The sequence below is a fragment of the Seriola aureovittata genome, chromosome 6 (genome assembly GCF_021018895.1).
Source record: "Seriola aureovittata isolate HTS-2021-v1 ecotype China chromosome 6, ASM2101889v1, whole genome shotgun sequence".
Taxonomy (NCBI): domain Eukaryota; kingdom Metazoa; phylum Chordata; class Actinopteri; order Carangiformes; family Carangidae; genus Seriola; species Seriola aureovittata.
The window spans coordinates 13226739-13249630 of NC_079369.1; the positions used below are offsets into that span (position 1 = coordinate 13226739).

General features: G+C 41.9%; 1 protein-coding gene across 1 annotated transcript in view; it reads right to left on the reverse strand.

The window, feature by feature from the left end:
- Window positions 1-22851, reverse strand: part of p3h2 (prolyl 3-hydroxylase 2) — a 57240-nt gene extending 34389 nt beyond the window's left edge. Inside the window, exon 1 of the mRNA XM_056379187.1 lies at window positions 20657-22851. Within this exon, the coding sequence (XP_056235162.1) occupies window positions 20657-21073 (417 nt within the window). The 5' untranslated portion in view covers window positions 21074-22851. The remainder of the gene's footprint in view (window positions 1-20656) is intronic.
- Between the last annotated feature and the right edge of the window lie 41 nt (window positions 22852-22892).

Here is a 22892-nt window from a genome sequence, read left to right on the forward strand (position 1 = left end):
GGGAACTTATTTTCAGTGCTGTGACTCTGGCAGGAAACAATGCCAGCTGCCACTTAAAATAGTTAACCAAGAGGCTTCTGGAACTGAGCGACTATCAAACCCTGGTGATGGTATTTTGAGACGTTTGTCACCTGTAACTACAGAGGTGAGAGGCTGAAAGCTCTCAGTTTCAGGTCTAGACTCTCTGCTGTTATACCACTGTGAGGAAGTGGTTTGGCAACGAAGGACACACAGGAGGTCTGGAATTAGACATCTGTTCATTATACGAAGCCTGCTTCTCTTCTGCAGAGAAATCTTGGTTGTAGCTGGCAGACTGTGGTTCACAGAACCCCCACTAACATCTAACTGTGTTTCACAAACACCTCTATCTTAAAGATAGAGTTATGAAATAATCTGTGTAACATCTGGAAAACACAGCTGATCCTATTGAGCAGGAAAGAAAACACAAAGCAGATAAATATCTCAAAAGGTCTACGAGGTGTGGCAATCAGAGAGGGATTATGTAAGTCGAACCAGCAGTGGTCTCATTATTTAACACCTCACCTCGTATAAACACTTGCACTGAAAGTCATGAATGCAGCACACAAGCCAATGAAATCCAGGCTGAAATCAGTGCTTCGCTGCACAAAAATTCACCTGTTAACTACATATCCAGAAGCAGTATTAAAATTGACAAACTAGCCAAAACAATTTCTTACTTTATCACTGGTATATACAGAAGTGCCGTGGAGAATGGTGAAAATAAGTATTGTTGTGTCTAATTAAATAACGAAGTAATTCACATTCTTCGCATTATCTGGTCAGACAGTGACACTTTCAAAAGCAGCAACATCCACAACATCCCACAAGATTTTTCCATCATCTTTACTGGGGTATGATCTTTGATAAAGTTAGTTGTAAGTTATGTTATGGATCTCAGTCTCCTTTGGTCCATTTGGTTCATTCAGTTCCCTGTCACCAAGCCAGACCCGAAATTACCCAAATTAAATTCAGTCTAATTAGGTGCATTACCACGGGTCTCAAGTCTGAAAATTGAGATGTATTGCTCCTTTGTTTTCCACAGCTGCTTGGTATTTGGTGCCGCACCGCACTTTGTCAGGACTAGTGTTTTTCTATTTGGGGTGTATTCAGTTTGACTGCATTTTGTAGCTCTTCAGGTTTATAGATTGGGTGAAACTAGTCTTGTGGACCTTTTTAATTGTGTTCAGATTGGGTCCAAAATTGTGTCTCGCCTTAACAACCAAATAAATAAGAAGAACAATGAGAAAACTATAATATAATACCTTTGGCAAAATGCTTCAGTGTCAGCTTTACTTGCATAAAGTTCTAAGACAGACTTTACAAAATGAAGCCTTATGGCAACACAGTAGGGACAAACATCTGCTTTAGATATAAAAAGTTAGCACTTGCAAGCGGAGTGCAAGCATGATACAATATGTAAGCATCCAGGACCATTAATGTAATTCAGTGCCTTCAGATGGGAGCTTGGACAGACAGTTGGGTTCTTTGCAGCTGAGGTGACACCAATGTGAACAGAACAGACCACATGTTGAGAGAATATTAAAAGAAAGGAAATCATCCAAAGCCTGTGTTTGCATGACTTCAGCAAATTCTCAAGCTGATTGGATAAGTATGCATCTCTTGAAGCTTGCTACAGATTAATTTGTGAATTCCAGACTCGCATTCTTCGCACACACATGCTGATCCCAACATCCTGATCCAGACCTGAGAGGCTGCTGCTGTCCCAGTAACACTTCCTTTACCACAGACATAAAATGAGATCACTGTGCTGAGTCTGGATGAAAGAGGAAATAAAGAGGGGAAAATGTCTGATATCAAACTTGGGCAAGACTCAAGCTGTGAGTCAGGAGCCCCAGGAACACACGTTTACTCATAAACCAGAGGATTTTGGACAGAAAGAACAAACAGCTTTATCTGCTGCAGTATCTTTTTCATTGTGACAAAATCTCCACTAAAGTTTTGGGTGTAACTCTGCAAGAATAGCACTAATAAGACTCTTTCAGAGAATGACAAACTGCCATGTTCACCAAAATACGGGCCGTAGAGGCCAGAGTTCACCCCACCCAGCTGTTTAACAAGAGGCCCCTGGGCACAACTGGCCTATATTTCTATCAGTCTCCCTCCCTCTGCACAGCATGTAGTAATGTTAATTACTCTTTGGAGAAGCCTGGTGTGACACAGAGCAGGCCTGACCAAACTTTTGTCATGATGTCTAATTAATAAGGCCAGAGGGAGAAGCTGAGGGCAAACAGAGATTTACATTGAGCTAAGGTTCAGACTGGTTCACTGGGGTGTGCTTTGCTTTGAGGTGAAACACATGAGAAATCCCAGGGGGCAGGTTTTTAACAGCATGAGATCACTCAGGAAAGGTCTTAGTTTAAATTGTCAGGGTTGTGTAATAGCCATCTGATTTAGTTTCTGAGCAGAACTTGAACAAACATGTTCACAGTTAAGACAGTTAGATTTACTTTGGTCAATTAAAAAGATAATAGTGGTGTCTCTACAAGTCTTTCCTGGTAAGACGGTGAATCAAAGAGGTGGCTGCACTTTCACTTTTTGTACCAAACCAGAGCTCATCCAAAGGTTAAGAAGTCCGAGCTTGCTAGTATCCAAGAGGCCAGAGAGGAAATGAGCATTTCTCTCCAAGTACAGCTGAGGCTGACAAGAATTCATTTAACAAGAATTAGCTCTGGAGGTCTGCTGGAAACACTGAAGTTTGACCAATTGGAATTTTCTTTATTTTTTGTGTAAGAAGACAAAGGAACGTTTGAATATTATCTCAATGCATCCAACACTTGTCAAGATATTTATTCTTTAAAAGTTGAGCAGATCGTACCCATTTCGGTGGTTCAGGGCCGAATCATTCAGTGTTCTCCAAACAGCACATGACCTTAGTCAAAGTTTTCTTATGTTGTTGATAACAATGAAAAGAATTAGGCCTGAACAGATTAAGTTTAACCACCTTTCTTAACAACTAAAGATGCTTTCAAAACTCAGTTCACCTTCCTGGAAAAGAAATTTTAGAGTCAGAGCTGGTAAATTAATTTCCCCTTAAAAAAGTGTTTCCTCTTGTCCACAGCTGAGTCATCCCCCACACACAGCTGCTAGAGTTATAGGACAGAGTGATTGATTTATATTTCCTTTTCTTTTCATTTCACAAACTGGAAATAGAATAACTTAATAGTCTGGTCTGTAACTTAATGAAATACTACACCAATGCCGCATAATGGAACCAAGGTATTTAATGTGGAGTTGTAGATTTGAAAACCGGCCCGCATCAATCAAAAGTAGAAATCTAGGGGGGGGGGGGAGAAAAGGTCCAGTCACTGGAATGAGGTCTTTCCACTGAATCACAGCTCAGATAACAGGATGTCCCCAGGGGAGGAGAGGAAATCCCCAGCAATCTGGAGGGGAAAAACAGCCCCAGACCTCCCAAAACAAAGCTTTCAGGAGAGCTTGACTACAGCCACAATTAAGAGTTGAACCAGGTGGCATTTCAGCTCGACAAATAGCCTACCTCTAAAAATTGATTTAAATATGATAATGATGAGATGATGATGAAAAGAGCTGAGGAAATGCATCATTGTTATTGTGTGTGTGTGTGTGTGTTGTGTGTGTGTGTGTGTGTGTGTGTGTGTGTGTGTGTCTGTGTCGGTGGGGGTGGCTCCAAAAATGTGCCTGACCTCATTTCCTCTCTGTTCACAGCTGGATCCGAACTGAGGCCCTGAGAATGAGACGTGTCTTTGCTTGCCTCGTCTCCCTGCCTCCGTTCACCCGGGATGAAGATGTGACATGGCATCTGACCACGCAGCCTCCAGCCGCAACTGCTGTTTCCATTAACTTCATTAGCTACTGACCACAATCCACAGACACAATATTCATATGACAGTTCTTTTGTTTGGGTTTTATTGCGGTCTGCTATACCAGGAATTGCTGGGAAGAGGCAGGAAAATGAAATAATCACATAAAACCTCGTAAAACCTGAACTTCGCATTTTTCACCATCACGTCATTGGAAAGAATGGGCTCACCTGATGGCTGTGATGGCCTCAGGAGGCACGGAGGGCTACTGTTAGAAACAGAAAACATCATATAATAACCTGCTTACAAAATAGGGGTAATTTCCAAAACACAATCCCTAAATTACAAAGCAAGGAGGGACAACAAGTACTAGTCTAAACTTTCACTGAGCAATCCACACAGTTGTGCCCCCACATTTGCATGCCACAAGTGTTGGAATAAGCCACTTGTAAAGCAGTTAATAATACCTACTGTAGTCTTTCCTAGGCCTGCAGGATAACCAAGGATGAAGGATTGTTTTTAGTGTAAATTTATACACTAAGCCATGACAGCTGTAAGTGGGTGAGGTGTGTGTGTGTGTGTGTGTGTGTGTGTGTGTGTGTGTGTGTGTGTGTGGGCGGGTGGGGGTTGACAAAAGAAAAGCAGATCTAAGACATTCCAAAACATCGTCAGACATCTACCTTGCTTTTTAATCTCATGCACCAAAGGAAAGTGACTCAACATGTTACTCTACGTAGATTACATGTTACTGACGTGTAGCACTGACAATTCCCACTGAAGTGTAACTCTGGGTGTTCAGCGGCCTACAGAGCGCTTATCTAGAGGATGATGTAGTGTTTGTAAGTCTATCTGACCCCACTGTGTGTGTGTGTGTGTGTGTGTGTGTGTGTGTGTGTGTGTGTGTGTGTGTGTGTGTGTGTGTGTGTGTGTGTGTGTGTGTGTGTGTGTGTGTGTGTGTGTGTGTGTGCCTCAGGGCACGGGCAAGTAGTTGAAGCAAAGGTGAGGGTGATTGGAGCTGCCATGATTGAAAACACAAGGGCCAGGGGTTTCAGCAGAGCAGACAATGACAGATCTGCAGATATATTCACAGAAGCCCTCGTTCATTCCAGAGCTAGTACCTCATCTTCAGGCACTAGACATTGTGACAGAGTATCCAATGTCAACAACCATCTTTTTTAGAGCTATAAATTGGCAGGACAGACATATATATTGGCCAACACTAACTTATTACACATTCTGTATAATTTTATAATTTAGAAACAGTGTTGCTATACAAATTTATTTGTCAACTTTAAGATGTCCCACTCAGGATTTGGCTTAATCACAGTTCAATCACAAAAAAAAATGTTTATGTCAAAACATTACTATCAGCTGATATATTATTTTATATCGGATTTCTTAACTCTGAAATATCAGTTCTAATATCCAGAACCAATCAGGCAATGATGCTCTTTATATTTACCCATAAAAACTTGTTGGTTGACTCTGTGAGTCAGAGTCTCACACATCTTGACGCAGTTTGATGCCTCATTAGTTTGGTGTTCATACCTGCTCCCACATACTGAACTAAAGAAATAACCGATCCAGAGTTTGGATAATTCTGACACGTTTGGTGCAAATGTGTCTCAGCTATAGGAATATGAGGAGCATTGATCACAGACAGAATCCATGTTGGAAAAACTATGATTGCAATATATGCATCATTCATTCCACACTGAAATTCTATTGTAGCACCACTAATTCACATGAGCTCATCCTGCCCTGGCAATGATACGATGTATGAGGCCAAGTCAGCGCCTGTGCATCCCATTACTGAGCCTCTCTGCTATGCCTCTCACACCACACATGCAGCCTGAGCTGGAGCCTCCCACGGGCTGACGATGCACTAAAACCTCACTGCCTCGGCCATAAACCACAGCCGCGCTGTACAGTAGAAGCATGGAAAACATGAAAGACGGAGGCTTCACTGTATGTATGACATGCTTACACGTTACTGAAAACCACACTGCGACCAGCGAGCGAGAAGCCAAAAAAGATCTGTGTTATTGTTGGCTGTGATGGAGCAGCTTTGAGTGCAGGCCCACACAAGAGTTAAAGAGTGAGGAGCCAGAGAGGACGAGGAGCCTGCTTCATACTGAGAGCATCCTGAGTGAAAAGGTTCATTAAAATGCACTGCTGAGCTATTTGAAAAGATTCCTCAATAAAAATGACCTGATGTCTCATTTTCATGACAGCAAGCCAACCCCGTGCCAGCAGTGGCCTGATGTACAGTATATTAAAAGCTGTCAAGATAAGGTGACGTACTGCCACTCGTAAAACCAATGAAACCTCACTTCAGAGAAACTGCACTATGGAATTCTAATAACCCATAGCAAGATTTTCCCACTCAAACTATGTATAACAAAGGATGATTGTTTACTGTCCAACATCTACATGATGTCATGAAGTCATTTCTGCACAGCGCTACAATGGCCCTACTGTACAGAAAGTCATACTCCTCTCTCCCTCGTCCCAATCTGAGTCCATATTACAGACCCTCTTGGGGAATTAACCGCTCATTTCCTTAGAATGACACAGTCTCCAACATTCAGTTTTCTTCCCAAACCATGTAAAAATTCCTCTTTGATGAAGAGATGCTGTAAGTCACCACACCACAGAGCAGCAACCCTCTCATTGGTTCTGTTTGTATCCCTGTTGTTGCTTAGAAACCAACCCACAAGGTGAGCTACTGCACTGGATTTCATTAATTAGTAGCTTTTTCTGGGAGGAAGTGGTAACAAAACGACGGCAGACATTTTCCTCGACATTGTTGCTCAGCTGACATTCAGCATCTTAATGAGATGTGGTTCACATTGTGTAAGCCATAGTTAAAGTAAGGAATTCAGTTAATTACACTACACAACTTTTGATTTATTTCAGTTGTGCCAAAGGACTCAAAACATCACACTCTTGCAAACATATGTCATAAGCATGGGAGATATTCTCAGGGTTTAACTCCTATAATTAACTAAAACCACTTTAACTACCATGGACAGCCTTATTTAGACCATTAAATGCAAACATGTTGGGCCTCACTTTACAAGAGCTTGGGGTTTGCCAGTAAAGCAAGATGAAAGGAAATATCTGAGTCCTGTGGATTTTTTAATACGTCAGCACAGAAAAAGGTACAGTCCTCTGAGGAGGTCATTTAAACCGAAATATATTTCAACTCAGTATCTGCGCCGAGAAGATGAAGCCACTTTGGTGTTTATGTTTCGTTAGATTTGAAAACTCATCCATACATTGGCAAACAGCAGGATGAGAAACTGAGATGGTTGTTTTACAGATGTTCTGACAGGGATGATACAGCCACAACACTCAGCAGCATGGCCTCTTGTATTCACTCTGCTATCTGCCGCATCACTTATCAGCACTATTACACAACAGTGCCAGCTTTCAAGTGGAAGACACAGCGGTGGATGTTGCCAGCAGCATGTTGCTGTGGAGCCTGTGACAGTAAATACAGCTAAAAGTTCACTGTCACTTTGGAATGCAGTGGTATCATTTTTATTACATGATAACACGTGTTTGAAATGTTAAAAAGAGTCTGTTTTATAAGTGAGTCATGGCATTTTAGTATCAACTTGGCCTTTAATAATATAATAAACTTGGTATCAACAGTTTACTTGCAGCTATGATTGCAACTTAGCAACTATAAATAAAGCTTTACCACGCCTGCCTCTACGTATAAACATTACCTCACAAAATATATAATAAACATTAGAGTCTGTTGGTAACTAAGTGGATATTAACAAAGATTCAATTCTAAAACTCTAATGAAAGTCAATGAACTGAGGAATTACAACATGTAAATCTATGTTCATGTGCAAGTGGAAACACAACAGAGCCTGAGGCAGCGAAGACAGCTACTACTGTGCATAAGAAAGTCCATCTGGAGCATTATCAGTGGCCCCTGATACAAAAGCAAACTGTAGTCCTTATGTCTCCCCAGCAAAGACACGGTATGAGTTCAAACTCTTTGTGCAGGGCTGGTCAGGACAATGTAGGACGGCCTTGGCCTTCCAGAGGACTCACATTCTGTGAATGCCTCTGAGATGGGCCTAAAGCACCCTAAGTATTTTACCTGCTAAATTAAGAAGCCTGTCAAGCTTACTTTACTGCTCATATTTCCACACCAGACAACAATACCAGAGGATAATCCTGTTTCTATTAAATTCCTAAAAAAAAAACCTGAGCCATCATGGCAGAAATAAAACATTCATTTTCCTCCAAAAGAAAAAGTGCCCCTTTTCTTGGCTGGTTATAAAATCAGGATTTTAGCAGAGCAGAGCATCAACTTGAAAATGGCTTGGAGGTTAACATGCAGTCTTGATGGGCTGTCTCTGTCACAATTTCAAAACTTGTTCCGTTTCCTTACAACAGAAACAGAAAAGCATGTAAATGAGAACAGTTCAATAGGAAATTCAGCTCTATTAAAATACTGTATATTTGAGTACAGAGAGTATGAGAGAAGCACACGGATAAAAGGGCTGAAACCAGCTGACACTAGGCAGAATGCAAACAGGACGATGATGTCAGTTGTTTACAGCAGTTTTCAACAATGTCTTCAATTTCGCACATAGATCATACACAGTCCAGCCATATACTAGGTTTTTATTTGTGTTCAATACTAATGTATAACTGAAATACAAGCAACATACAACTGTTCACTAAACACAAAAATTAAAACAAGGATTGAGTAATGAATTATTTTCCTTATGGTTTATATTTTGTAGAATCTACGCCCATGTATTTCCCATTCCTCTTTGTGAGGGCCTCTTCAGCAAACGCCGATAGTCACAATAACTATGACAACAAAAATCAGGACTTCAGCAAACAGGAACCAGAGACGGTACAACAAAACAGCTTCAAGGATAAAACAATAAATGATTGTAAACATGCCACCACATTATACAAAGCAGACATGTTCAGGGCGACACCGGACACCCTCAAACCAGTCTGTGAACTTTCTAGAAGTCTCTTTTCTCCAGGGCTGAACGTGTCTCTAGCCTTGGCTGTGTCCTAGTGTTTATGATTACAGCAGGAGGAAGCGTTTATTTTCATATATGCCTCTGTCTCCACAACTTAAATTATTACTCCTGCATGTAGACATTCAAGATGACTGATGTCGTCCCTTTTATTGGGCGCATGTGGTCAGAGGGTAATGCATCGTCTTGAAGTGGCAGGTCTGAGGTTGTTTTCCTTCACAATCACAACTGGAGCCATAAAGTTTATATTCTCTGTGAGGGCTCTCCCGCTGGGAGACATCACACTCCTCTGAATGCTTCACATAACTGAACTTCCAAATCCGCACTTTAATGACTCATTACTAAACTGGCAAACAGAGTTGAATATAAACACAGGCCTCAATCAGAGGCCAACTGTAAAAGGAGTTTTCAGGCATCTAAACAGGATTTACATGGGCCTACTCGTACTTTAGGATATAGGTTTTAGTGTGAAATTGTTTTAGATCATCCTGAGTGTGTTATTAGAAAGAGAGAATAAACTCAGTCAGTTTTTAAAAACGTTCAACACAAGGATGTGTAACAGTGCAACATGTCTGCCATGATCAGCTCTACTTTCGGATGTGAAAATATTGTGATCATAAAACATTAACACTGAGATGTTAGACAGTTAAAGTTAACAACCAGTACAGTGGAGTGATGTTCAGGATGTAGGAGGAGGATGTAGGTCTTGTAAAACATTACGTATAAGACAAATAATTTTTACCATTCAGAAGCCATACAACCATGATCCTGCAATTTTGGTCAGTGCGTAAACCTGGTGCCGCAGGTTTGTTTTTCTCTGTGCAGTCATCACGGCATTCATTTGGCATCATACCATCACAAACACTTAAAAATACACATGGTATTCTGGGAACTGTGCTGTGTATAAATTTTACAACTCTGGGCAGAACACAGAGCACAAAGTAGCACTGTGCTGCTACACTCGAAGGAACATAATGTGAGTTTACCTTCATACATTATTTTGATGGCTCAAGGCATTTGATGTTAACATCAAACAAAGAATAGAGACCTGCTGCTGAAAATAGTTAAGCATTAATGCAGAGCAAGACAAAGTTAAAATTAGAATACTTACTGAATTTTAATTCATCAGGTGCCCAGAAACACAAATGACTCTGTAACTGCTGAATGTGTAACTTAGCCACTGTTTGCTACTTCGAAAGTGATAATGTGTCAGTACTGTGTTCACAGCTTGTTTTCGCTGCCCCTAAAGATGCTAGAAAATCAGTTACTGCAGGTTTGAGCTTGCAAGTCAACTGCTATAATAATTAGAAATACTAATGATTAGATGCAGCCATGCTTTAGGCACATGGGTACTAATTCTATTAGACAGATGATTAATTGTTTTTAACTGAAAGCCAAGGGGCTGCTGTCAAAGATTTTCCATCGCGTATAACTCCTTATGTCTCTTTTCACCCTGCGTATTAATCAGTGCAGCTAATCTGTAAGACAGGACAGGAGCCAGCAGGAGATGATGCAAAACTGACCTCACTTTAACTTTTCCCAGATGATATGTTACTGCTGCTTGGGGAAAAATCCTGAATTTACTGAAAAGGTTCTTTAAGGATATTTGGCTGAGGATACTATATGAGGGAAGATCAACACCTACACCCTTCAGTGTTTTATCCTGTTAAATCACTGCTTTCTGGAGGCTATGAGATATGACCCAGGCATATGTTGGGATTCCAAAACTACTTTCAGCTTTCTTGGCTTATTTATATTAGAAACAAATGAATTATTTTTTTTCTAAATAATTGCCTCAATTCAATATAAGCAGCGTGGTTAACTGTGTAAACAATCAAGGGGCAGATTGAGGCTATAAAGCAGCTTTGTCAAATAAAGGACAATATGTTTGGATTGGTAATTCATACAACCGATAGAGGGCTTACTTGCAAAATTGAGAGCAGCACTATGTTGATGGCTGACCTCACTGTCTCATCACCTGAGCCTCTAAGAAGGACCTCTAATTGGCTGGAGATGACATAAGTGCTACCATAGAAATAAGTACCTTTGCACACATTCCAGCCTCAACCTCACTTTCTCCCTCTGCTGTCACGCCACTTTGGTACAGCAGACAGGCCTGTCTTTGGCTCCTTGTGCCCAACACTGTTTAGCGCTGTTATTAGCTGCAATTCACAGAGATCTGAACCAGATGTGGAGACGCTGCGAGGTCAGTGTCGGCCAGGGGTCAGGTCAGCATGGGATCATGGAAACCACTCTCTCCTGTTCTCTAAATAGGTGTAATACTACCTGTTTCCCTGCAGGGAAAAAGCTCACGGGTAGAGGAGATGCTGAGATCTGACGATGTAGATAAGCAGGTCACAAGCAGGGATAATAGTTGGAAATCCTGGCGTTATGCACTGCTGACTTGAATAATTCTTTGGCAGCCGGAGGGAGGAAGAAGGGGGTGTACAATTTGGAAATAGTCCTCTGCTCTATGCCAGCTGTCCAACTTAACTAGCTGATGTGCAGCGTAGGGTGGATTCAGAGAACTGTAATGTTGTCTTTTCATGGTGTGAAATAAAGACATCTGCACTGGAGCGTTTATAGTAGAAGCAGGATTTGGCTGAAGAGCAGCTCAGGCCCAACTTTGTTGACCTTTTGATGTAAGACATATGCAAATAACACCCACCTAATCTCTGTCTTTTCAACACTAAAACAGACGAGCACACATTTACCACACTCACCATGGCACCATCGCCCTTCTGGCTGACGACAGCGGAGCGAGGCTGAATAAACAATCAACACATCTAATTGAATTTAACAGGAAACAGCCGTGGGGTCAAAGAGGCAAACAAACTGCCTTCAAAATGACGAACACTGGAGGATTTGGCATCGGATCCACAATTCATATCTGCAAATACGACTGACAATCTTGTTTTTTCTAAAGAAGATTTGGTTTCAGCGACAGCACGCATTCATTAACGTCAACATGATGTAAATGTGTCAGTCCCATTACCGGTTGATGGAAGACGCAGATAAAACATCACCCATCAAGTGTAACATCATTCCAGTTTACCCAGTTTAACTATGATTACTGTATTCTGGCGCTGTAACCCAATGATTATCAATTCATTTGTCCATTAGTTTCCTCTGCTTTATTGTTTGGTGCATAGAAAATAGTAGAGAATGCCCCTCACAGTTTCCCAGAGGCCTATGAATAGGTTTGTTTGTCCAATCAACAGCCTGAAACCTAAAACATATTCAACTGAAAATCTACAGTAATTCACATTTGAGAAGCTAAACTTAGAGAATGTTTGGCATTGTTGCTTGAAAATAGTTTTAACGATGCACAGATTATCAAAACTGTTACTACTTGTAGTCTGTGCCTCATGACTGCATGACCTTGAATGAACCTTTAAGGCAACAGGCTTTATACCGCCACATCCTGTTTTATCTACCTAAGAAATGCTTGTGAAAAAGTGCTGACTTACATCCTTGTTAAAAAACATATAAAATGTAAAAAAAAAAAAACAAGCATAGAAGAGGAGTAATATCAAAATGTATATGACATGCGAGGTGATTCCAGCTCTGCTATCCTTCAGCTGAATCGTGGTCAGATGCAGACTCAAGCTGATCCAGTCAGTGTGTCAACACACCTTGGTAGAGGAGGTGGAGACTGTCACTGTTTGGCCCTTCTCCCAAACACAACCACAATACCAGAACAATATCATTTACCCGCTGCCGTGAGGGTGCAGTGGAAACACATACAATCACATCGTGGCAGGCTGTGGCTAAAGCGTGGTTCACCAAGCCAATGGAAAAAAAATAGTTGTGCTGTGTCTCTGCTCCGATGATCTGAGGCCATGCAGGCTCCCTGCTTCTAGGAGCACATACCAAATACCACAAACGTTCTGCCATAGGGGATTTTGATGAAATTTCACCCAACTTACCAGAAGAGCTCTCACTTCAATACATTAAATTCTTCATTCAACGATGCAAACACTGTGTCCTTGGGATCTATGTAAAAACTGACGGAGGGCAAGACAGTAAGTGAAGTGAAAAGAAAACTATTTCATTTTCCAGTGTTTTCCACAGCAGATCTGACTTCCTGTACCCTCTACCCTCTTTGTGGTTTCCACCCCTAAGCCCACAGCTCTCCGCTTCTTAGAAATGAGCTGCTGAGGACAGAAGCAACTTGAGACGTTTGCACAATTTATAGCTCACGGTTGTTCAGAACAAGCTGTGAGTTGGATACATGACACCTCAAAAACCTGAGGAACATTTTGCTCTGTGTGTGGACTAAAAGGTTGGCTTAAATCTGTGCCAACAGTCCTGTCAAAGCCAAATACTGTATGTGTTTAGTCTGAGGACACTAAGCTACTTAGAATAAATCCTATACTACACACCAAACTAGTGAGTTTACTCTGGCCCTTTCCATCTCTTCTATTTTAGCAGCTGGGTTTACAGCATATAACACACCCATGGGTGTATGAATAAAGATCAATGTATGTTCAACCTCATCATCATCATCCATACGTCCATATAAGGCTTCTTCTCTGTGATGCAACCACAGCAGGGTTCACAGGAAACAGTTTGTCAATAGATGTTCTGTCCAAAGCAGTACATCCACAGTTGACTTAAGTGTTTTTCTTGGAAAGTCTACACATTCGTCAGACACAGGAAAAGTGCACGCAGACACATTTTATACTCAGTTTCACGGCAAGGTGTGGGCATCACATTCAATTGAAATAAATGTTCCCTGTGGTTTAAGAAGACAAAACAAAAAAACCTTCACGAGAAGATAACATGATGGATAGAGGTGTTTTCTCTGTTTGCACCCCCGCAGCAGCCAACACATAGTTCAAGTCACTACTGAAGTTCAACAGATGCCTGGCAAACTCTTGTTTTTCCATCTCAGCCCTGATTTCTCCACACAGACACCCTGGAGTCTCTGGCCAGACTGATAACCTACACACACGCACGCACGCACGCACGCACGCACGCACGCACGCACGCACGCACGCACGCACACACACACACACACACACACACACACACACACACACACACACACACACACACACACACACAGTCTGCGCTACCAACAACTGTCCTCCAACCCTTCCACAGACACACATGTATATGTATATATGAATGCTGTTCTCCAGCTGGTTGGATCTCAAAAGTGAATCTTGGTCCAAATCTTCCCTCTATGTGACAGGGGATATTGTGATCTTCCATAAATTGTGAAAACACTGTGGTCAGAATGCGGTCACTGTGATAAATATCTCAATTAATCAAAAGCGAAGTTTTGGGAGTCGAATCAAAAACGTCCGGATCGCCGTCAGCTCCTGCTTCTGGCCGGTCTGCAGTTCTGTTTGGATTCAAGTTCTCTTTCACAGATGCCAGCGCTTGACAAAGTCACCTCCGGGCCAACCTGATGCTGTCTCATCCCTGCTCACAAACAACTGCATTGTTTTCAGGATTGATCCTTCACCAGCCTCCTGCTTCCTCCTCCTCCTCCTCCTCTTCTCCTGTAGCTGTTTAATTGTTAATCAGGGCGAGAACAATATTGGTGTGTTTCGCCACAGCATGCCCCCACATTCCTGTGGTGCGTTATCCGCTCAAATCCAGTCACGCAGAAGACCTTTGGCACAGCCAAGTGCCACAATGTCTGGCCGTCTGGGCAAAGCACAGTAGTGCAGGCTGGGTAAACGGAGCCAGGAGAGCAGCCGAATGGCACCACAGGTGTGTGGAAAGGAGAAAGAGATTGAGAATTATTTATATCTATTAAATCCAGTGGTGCAATACCTCTCTAAATCCATTTTCCATCATTAATATGAGTCATATTTCAAGGTAGTCACTATTTTTTAATGACTGAGGAAATGGAAGTACTTGAAGCCTCTGTAAGATGTTTTTCCAGTTTCTATTTCAGGCACGGCCGGAAAAATAAACGGATGTTTCTGTAACGATGATTTGATTGTCAGGACTGAATGTTTTTAATCTGCTACCAATAATAAGTGTCAATCAACTCATCACCAGCAGCACCAGTATCAAGGCAAGATATTTCATTGCCCTAAAAGCTATCATGTTTGCCTTGTTGTACAGAAATCTGACATATTCATAGACAACTAAACAGTTCATTAAAGGGGTAGTTCAGCACTTTGGGAAATATGCTTATTCACTTTCTTGGTGAGGGTTGGATGAGAAGATTGCTACCACTGTCATGTCTGAACACATACAAAAATTTAAATGTAAAAACAACATGTTGTGGTTTTACAGGGGTTGTGTGCAGGACTATTTTCTTGGCTGGGTGCAGGGATTTCCGGGAGTCTTGTAATCACCATGAGGATGCTATACCACCAGCAGAGACTCAAACTATTCCTTTAAAGTACACTATATATATATAACAAGATTTACTTTAGCTTGAAGATGCTAAAACTTGCTACACTACGTTATCGCTTCATGTCTCTGATGCTGAGCCGCTTTACGTGTAACAAACTCTAAATGGGCCTTTTCAGTGAGTCACAGTTGCGTAACCACTCTGAGTGAAAAGTGGGGTGGAGAGCTGATTTCTACTGTCATCTACTCCTGCACCACTTCCAGGCTCTCAGTCACTTCGCAAATAGGATAGCCGCAAAACGACCCCGCAGATACATCAAGCACATAAATCTGACTTGGCAGCAAAACAACCTGCCTCTGAGCGAATGGCAGCGTTTCTGCTCGCTTTCACCGATCCAATAAAGACAGAGCTCCCTCTCCCTGTGTCTGGACCCTTCAATCCCCTTATTATCAGCTGCAGATGACAATAACATCATCCGCACTGCTATGAGCTCTGTCAGTACAAAATTTGTTCATTTTCCACTCCAGTGTTCACTACGTCCAACATTCCTTACTGAGGTTCAAGCTTAGCAAAAAAACAAAACAAAAAAACAACAACAACAACCTGGAATCAGACATTGTCCCCCCTGCACTGCAGCCTCTGCTGATATGTTTGGCAAATCTGTCAATCTTTTCTCAGTAAGATAAAAACAAATCACAGCGAGAATGCACCACTGCATCATGATCATCACCTCACACCAAACCTCTAATCACAACCAAGGCAACAGATCTCAACTGACCACGTGGCCATCTAAGGCGAGCAGGGCGGTACGTGAGCCACAAGCTGCCTGCTGCGTTCGAATCATCATACTCGCAGAGGAGAGGGAATCATCAATGAGTCTGACTTTAAAAGAGAAAATTCCAGAGACGGCTCACAACACCAGCAGGCTTCAGAGACCGTCCTGACCCACTGTCACCTTTCAGCATCGTGCTGGGAAGTTCTCAAAACAAAGTGATGATGGGATTGTTATTGGATCACGCCTCTCGATTCCCAAGGCAAATCAACTCATGAGAAAAGCTGCTCTTCTCTCTATTATGTCAGTGCAATTAGAAGAAATGACTCGTGTGTGTCATATCGTAGTCAGCTTGCATTCGCTTCACGATTGCTGCCAAATTCTCCACAATTTTGGACACGGAGCCCGTGAATCTCTGTTCCTCAACACTGACGCTACATGTAAATGGAATACTCTAAAAGTCTGGGCTGGTCTCAGAACCGCGGTTAAACTGTGCACAAAAGATGAGCACGTCAACAGGGTCATTACTGAGCATCATCAACCTCCTTAATTACTGGTAATTGCCTTCCCCAAGCTCTCAAACCAGGGACAAACTAGATCATTATCATTATGATATTTTTCCTGGCAGGTCTTACATTACAGTCTGGTTATATGAGATGGTATATTATGAGATGGGCACATTTACACACACACACACACACACACACTGGATAAAAACAGTGTGTATCTGGCTCTCTCTGGGTGTTGCGTTCAGGTTCCTAATTACTCTGATGGGTTGAATGCAGAGGCTGAATGCATGTTTCTCCACAGGGATTAATTACCTGTGCAGAATATCACACCCAAGGAAAGAATTTCAATTTGACAAAGCGGGTGAAGTTGGGAGGTTTGGATCAGGATGGATGACACACTGCTTGCAAGCCTCACCTTGTGATTTAGATAAAATTGGATAAGATTGTTTTACATAAATGTGTTGTGTAACTTTTTCAGTACTTTGAAGTGTCCATGTTTAAAAGGAAAAAAAAAAACAAACTTAACATCCAGTTCTGTTTAATTTCACATTGAGAAACTTTAAGGTTGTTAAAATCATCTTATTCCACTCCATGCGGTTCCAGCCCTTCGCTGAAGCTATACGATGGTTATACTGAGTAAAATATTCAAACCCCAAGACTCCATGATTCATACACAATGAAAATTCACTCTGACACATTTGGCATCTTAAGAAACGTTGGGACCTCAACTAGGAATTATAATAAAGTTCTGTGGGTTTGAAGAATGCTTGGCGGCACAGCGTGACTTTGTAATGACGGACTAGTAGTGTGTCAGTGCCACTGAAGAGGTTAAGCTTACGCCTCTGTATTGCCCTGCCTTTCTTATACCTAAGCCCGGATTCGTAAAAGGATATGACAGTTTAAACAGATGTAATGTTTCCATGCACCTAAACGCTTGCAGTAATAGAAAGTGAGAAGAAAAAATGATAAAATGCTGGCGTCCATTTAACTAAAATGAAAAAAAAAACCAAAACAAAAACAAAGTTAAACTAAAAAAGTGTGTTTGCCATTTAAACTGTATTTTATTTTTTTAATAACAAATTTGTACATTAATATTGGTGTTCTGATCTTTATCTGATTTTCTTCACTTTTTCATAATCAAAAATAAACACGGATAAATTCAAAGGCTGTTAAACTCAGAGTAACGAACCCTACTTCCACTTCTTGGAATAGCAGCACTGTGCGACCTATCAGATTAAGGATACAGCAGCTGGAGAAGATACAATCTCCTCTTTCCCCTGACGCCAGTTCATGGCCTTTGATTGCTCCGCAGCTGGGCGACTGTAGCGAGAGCTGTGGACAGTGGGAGAGATGAGCGGAGGCCATCGGGGTCCAGCCCACTGGCAGCTACAAAAGTCTCCCTTTAATACCTAGCAAAAGGTGGCGTGGCTATCTTTTTTTAGAAAAGCAAACAGACCACAACAGGAAAATAAAATATTTGCCAGGCTAAATGATGGGCGAGCTGGGGACATACGCAGCAGCAGCAGCAGCCTCAGTGAGGAGAACAGTTGGTGACTGTGGAGCCTCTTCTTACAGACCCAATGGCAGCATTATGCCAGAAGCTGTCAGCAGGAGGGTGTGTGACGCTGGAATGTTAAATACTGCAGGAATGTTATTTATTTTCACAAACACCACCAAGCACTCTCATATCAACACACATGTGAGGGTGCCGGCGCACATATACACACATATACACACACACACGATCCAGATACTAATATGCATGTGTACACACTGACTGGTCTGATGTGCTCTCATCGGCCTGGCCAATGGGAACGCTCCGGCTCCGACTCTCCTTACCTGTGGTAAGACCAACATAAGAGCTCTCATCCTTGAGATGCTGCCAATGTGCTCACTTCATAAAGACGTCAACACGCAAGGAAACCAGAGCAACACAGGGGAGGCCGTAATAAAGATCTGCTCCAACATTCATGAGAGGGGAAAAACACAATGTGCCACTTTTTTTTTCTTTCCAAACAGATGTTAGAGAAATAATAACTATTTGCATAAAAGATGAGTAATATTTTTACAGCTGGGCGAGGCTCTTTGTGTGAGGCCGTGTCGATGCTCATGTCTAGACAGGAGCATGCACTTTTATGAGTGGATAACATTAGCTCTTTAGTCTTTCTCTGCTGATTCAGAAAAAAAAAATGGAGAAACCATTTGCCCGCAGACAGTAACAGGGCCGATTAACTTCCCACCACTTCTGAGCGGTGGAAGCTGTGTGTCATCACCCCGGCATTTGGAGCTGGTCTGCAGTCAGCGGCAGTGGAATTCGACTGGGTCTCAGGTTCATGTGAGGAGATGGTGCCAGCTTACCAGCCGAGCTCCACCTGGGTTAAAATGTCACTTCCTTACTCACATGAAGGTGAAAAGATGAATATAATTCAACCACAGCCTGAGCGAATTCTTTGTAAATACTAACATGGAGTCACTGCTGTGTGGTAGCTACACTTCCAGCCAGTGAAACGGCAAGTATCCACCCCCTGAGGTGTCCTGAAGTTGACCCTGACTGTGCTGTTGAGGGACAGATGCAGATGCAATTTCCCTGCAGGAACCACTGTATCATTGTTACACTCACACATCTTATTGTATGCCTGCATGTTGAATGAAGTGTTTGTAAAGCTCAAGTTCCACTCTTTTCATCTTGCTGGAAGTCCAAAATAATAGTCTGCATACAAAGAGGTCGGGAAGACACTTTTCCTTGCACACAAAACACAGAAACAAACTCCTGTTGCATAGATCAATGTTTCAACTCTTTCCAAATAGGGAGTGTGGAATAAAAACATCCTTCCAATGGATGATGTTCATCGTTTAGTGATATCGTAAATAGAAAACTGATGGCAAATATTCTTAGACTGCCACAGACACATCAAAGTTTTTTGTTCCTGGGGGACTTACACAGCAAAGAGTCGCACAGAGTCTGACTAAGCAATTACACTTTGTTCCCAGCTCTCCTGTTTTATCTGTCTCTTGGATTGTTCCCACGCCTACCCTAAGACGGACCTCATGGGAAATACTGTTTTTGGATGAATATGGAGTGAATCAAAAAATATTTACAACGCGTAGAGATTGTGGCATTTTAGGAGTGGCAAAACATCTAGAATGAATTGAGTTAAAACAGTCTCCTCTAGCGAGCGCACCGCCTGTGTTTTGCCACTGTGGATGTGGGATGAAGCAGAAAAGAGAAAGAAAAAACTGAAGCTGCCGAAATGGGGAAAAAAAAAAAACATTTGCACAAAAGTAAGACTGCACACAGAGGAGCCATAAAACACAAAGCGGCTGTAAAACAAAGGAGTGAAACAAGTGCAGACATCTGTAGAGTGAGCCTGCTGATATCGCCCTGTAAACAAGTCTAATATCAACATGATGTAGTCTTTGACATGTGAGTGGTGCATCACACGGTTTGCATTTTGCTGCTGTCAGGACTGAAAATGTCATGTTTCCATAACATCAACTTTGGAAGAACTAAGATACACAGCTTTTGAGGTTTACAGGTCAACATGTTTAACTGTCACCCTCAACATTTACTGTTCAACTGTAAAACATCCTGCTGAGTTGGATTATAGCTACATATCCTCATCAATGTGGCCTTATGTTATGTTAATGACTACTGGGACTTATAAAAACAACAGGCCCTGTTAGCCAACATGACTGATGCAAGTAGGTTTACTGAAAGTAAGTTTCAGGTTGTACAAATATATACACCTATATCCCATCTATGTGGTTCTACTGCACAGGGGTGAGGTACTGGTGCATGTGTATATGCACTACACTTTTTTAGGTACAAATACTGAAGTCTTCTACTAAAGTGGAAACACCACTGAGTTCCAAGAAGTAATAGCAATTTTCCACAGGCCTGTCCAGCCTGCATATGTGCTGACCTCTCCTCCCATCACTCTGCATCACGTTGCTGGGCAGCAGCAACAGCTGATGAAGAATGTAGCAGGTTATAATGTGGAGCAGAGCAGACAAATAAAGCATCCCCCCCCCCCCCCCCCCCCCCCCGCTGAGTGGGCAACTAAAGACCCATCATTCAGACCCACTTCACTGATTCCTCACGCAGACATCCCCCCCCCCCCCCCGCTGAGTGGGCAACTAAAGACCCATCATTCAGACCCACTTCACTGATTCCTCACGCAGACATCCCCCCCCCCCCCCTTTACCTTCTGATAAGCCAGCTGAAGATAGTTGTAGGGGATCCTCCTGTGGAAGTCCTGCACTACATCCTGGCTGACTTTGTGCACAGACTGCGTGCCCAGTTTCTCCTCGATGCATTCGTCCATACACGCCGCTCTCCGCAGGACCACGTCGAAGAAGCGCAGGTCTGAGAAGGTCTCATCAAACTGATGCTGGTCCTGGCACCTCAGCCGGCACCGGACCTTGGTGCGCCGGACTTCTCCGTAGCTGCTGAGCGCTCCCTCCATGTAGCGCACCACATCGCCATAGTCGCTGCTGTAAAATGCCTGCACCGCGTTGTCATACAATAGGTCGTAAGGCTCCAGGAAAGCAGCTGAGGATGACAACACGACGGTTAGCAGGACCACTCTCAAGATAGCAGCCGGTGGAAAGTTTCCATCCATCCTCTGCTTCGGGTTCAGACTGTGAGGAGCGACAGGCGGAGAGACAGACAGAGCAGAGCGGCTGTCAGTCACACACTCGTTTCACTGTCCATTTATATGTTCCTCACGGAGATAATTCAGGACGGCACCGGAGCAGGGCGGAAATAATGTTGCTTTAGTCGGGGACACACATTTTGTTAAGACCCTTCTGTGGCTCCGGTAACTCCTCCCCTCCAAGGAATGAATGGCCAGAGCAGAATCAATCCAGGGAACCCCGTAGTTGATCGTCACAAACATGAGCAAAAAACACTTTTATGTTACTTTGCTTCACTACACTAATTTGAACTTTAGTTTTCAGTTTATTTTGAAAAACTGAGGTTTTGGTGGCGTAAGATGTTAAATGTTCAGACGCTCCGTTGCAGATGTGAGGAAACTTTGAAAAGAAGTGTGGGTTCCTTCTCGGGCTTGAGAAAGTGACCACAGAAATGCCTGAAAAAGAAATGTGCCTGTAATGAGCACACGGCACCAAATACAAATAAATAAGTAGTAGCAGTAAGTAGATGAAATTAAAATGTTATTTATTCATATATTCTTTTTTATTTTTTTTTATTTCAAATTTCAGAAGTTATAAATATATCCCCGTATTTAGCCCGTAAAGTATAATATTTACACCTTAATGTCTTTTTTCATATCGTCTATGGGGAGATGTGTACAGATATACTGGCAGCCTTGTCTTCTGCAGTCCTGAAGTCTTTGTTCAGGAGGTTTAATGTGTGGAGACAGTCTGATACTATCCACTTACAGGAGATTGTCTCCCTCTTGAGGAAATTTTCATGTACAAGCAATTGTGTTTAAAAAAAAACTAAAAAAACTAAAAACCACATGTGGTTCAGTTTGAAAATTGAACCCAACGTGAAGATTAGCATTGTGTCAACTTTAAGTTCCTCAAGTTGTTTTATGACCATTTGTTGTTTAAACTTGATGGTCTGAGTTAAACTATGTTACATTATCCATTGAAGAAAACTTGCTTTATCTTGTTAAACAAATATATAACTCCACATTATTTCAAGTTAGAATAACTTCAGCTATATTAAAACCAATTTCCATTTAAAGTGATGTTTGCTCACTTTTTTTAAGGCAGCAATTGAACTTCAGTTTTCAAAATGAAGTGGACTAATGTTTTTAATTATGATTAATTCTCTGGACCAGTAATGGAAAGTGTGCCAGTTTAGCTTATCATTTATGTGTGAATCTTAAAATAAATAATTGGCCTAATTAATTAAAAAATACGTTAACCGGTTAAGCAACCTGTATGAAACTACAGACGCCACAGGTATGTGGTCAAGCAGGTGAAAGCATTTCTGTGAGCCTATCCACAACTGTAAGTGCAGACACATTCGACAGGGATGCATTTGTTGAGTCCGGATTTAATTTGATTTATTAGCCTAAAAACTAAGTGAAATGTTTCTTTCTTTCCTTTCACAAATGTAATCTGATAACAGACTGTGGAAGTTATAACACAGGATACAGTTTTATCATTTTCAGCATAACAAACAGAGAAAACTCATTAAAATACACTCTACTGGCATCCTGCATAAGCAATACCCCATTTTTTCAGCCCTTCCCTTTGTGTATTGTGAGTCAGTAAGTGAATGTGTGAATGTTGCAGAATCACATGATGAGACGCTTCTCATCTGCTGAGGGTTTTTTTTCTGTTACAGATGTGTCATGCTCTTTACTGTAAGGACACATTCACACATTGACATAGTAAGACTGTGTTTGTATGGTTTTTTTTTTCTATTTTCTATTTATTTCTATGATTGGATGACTCCTCTACTTT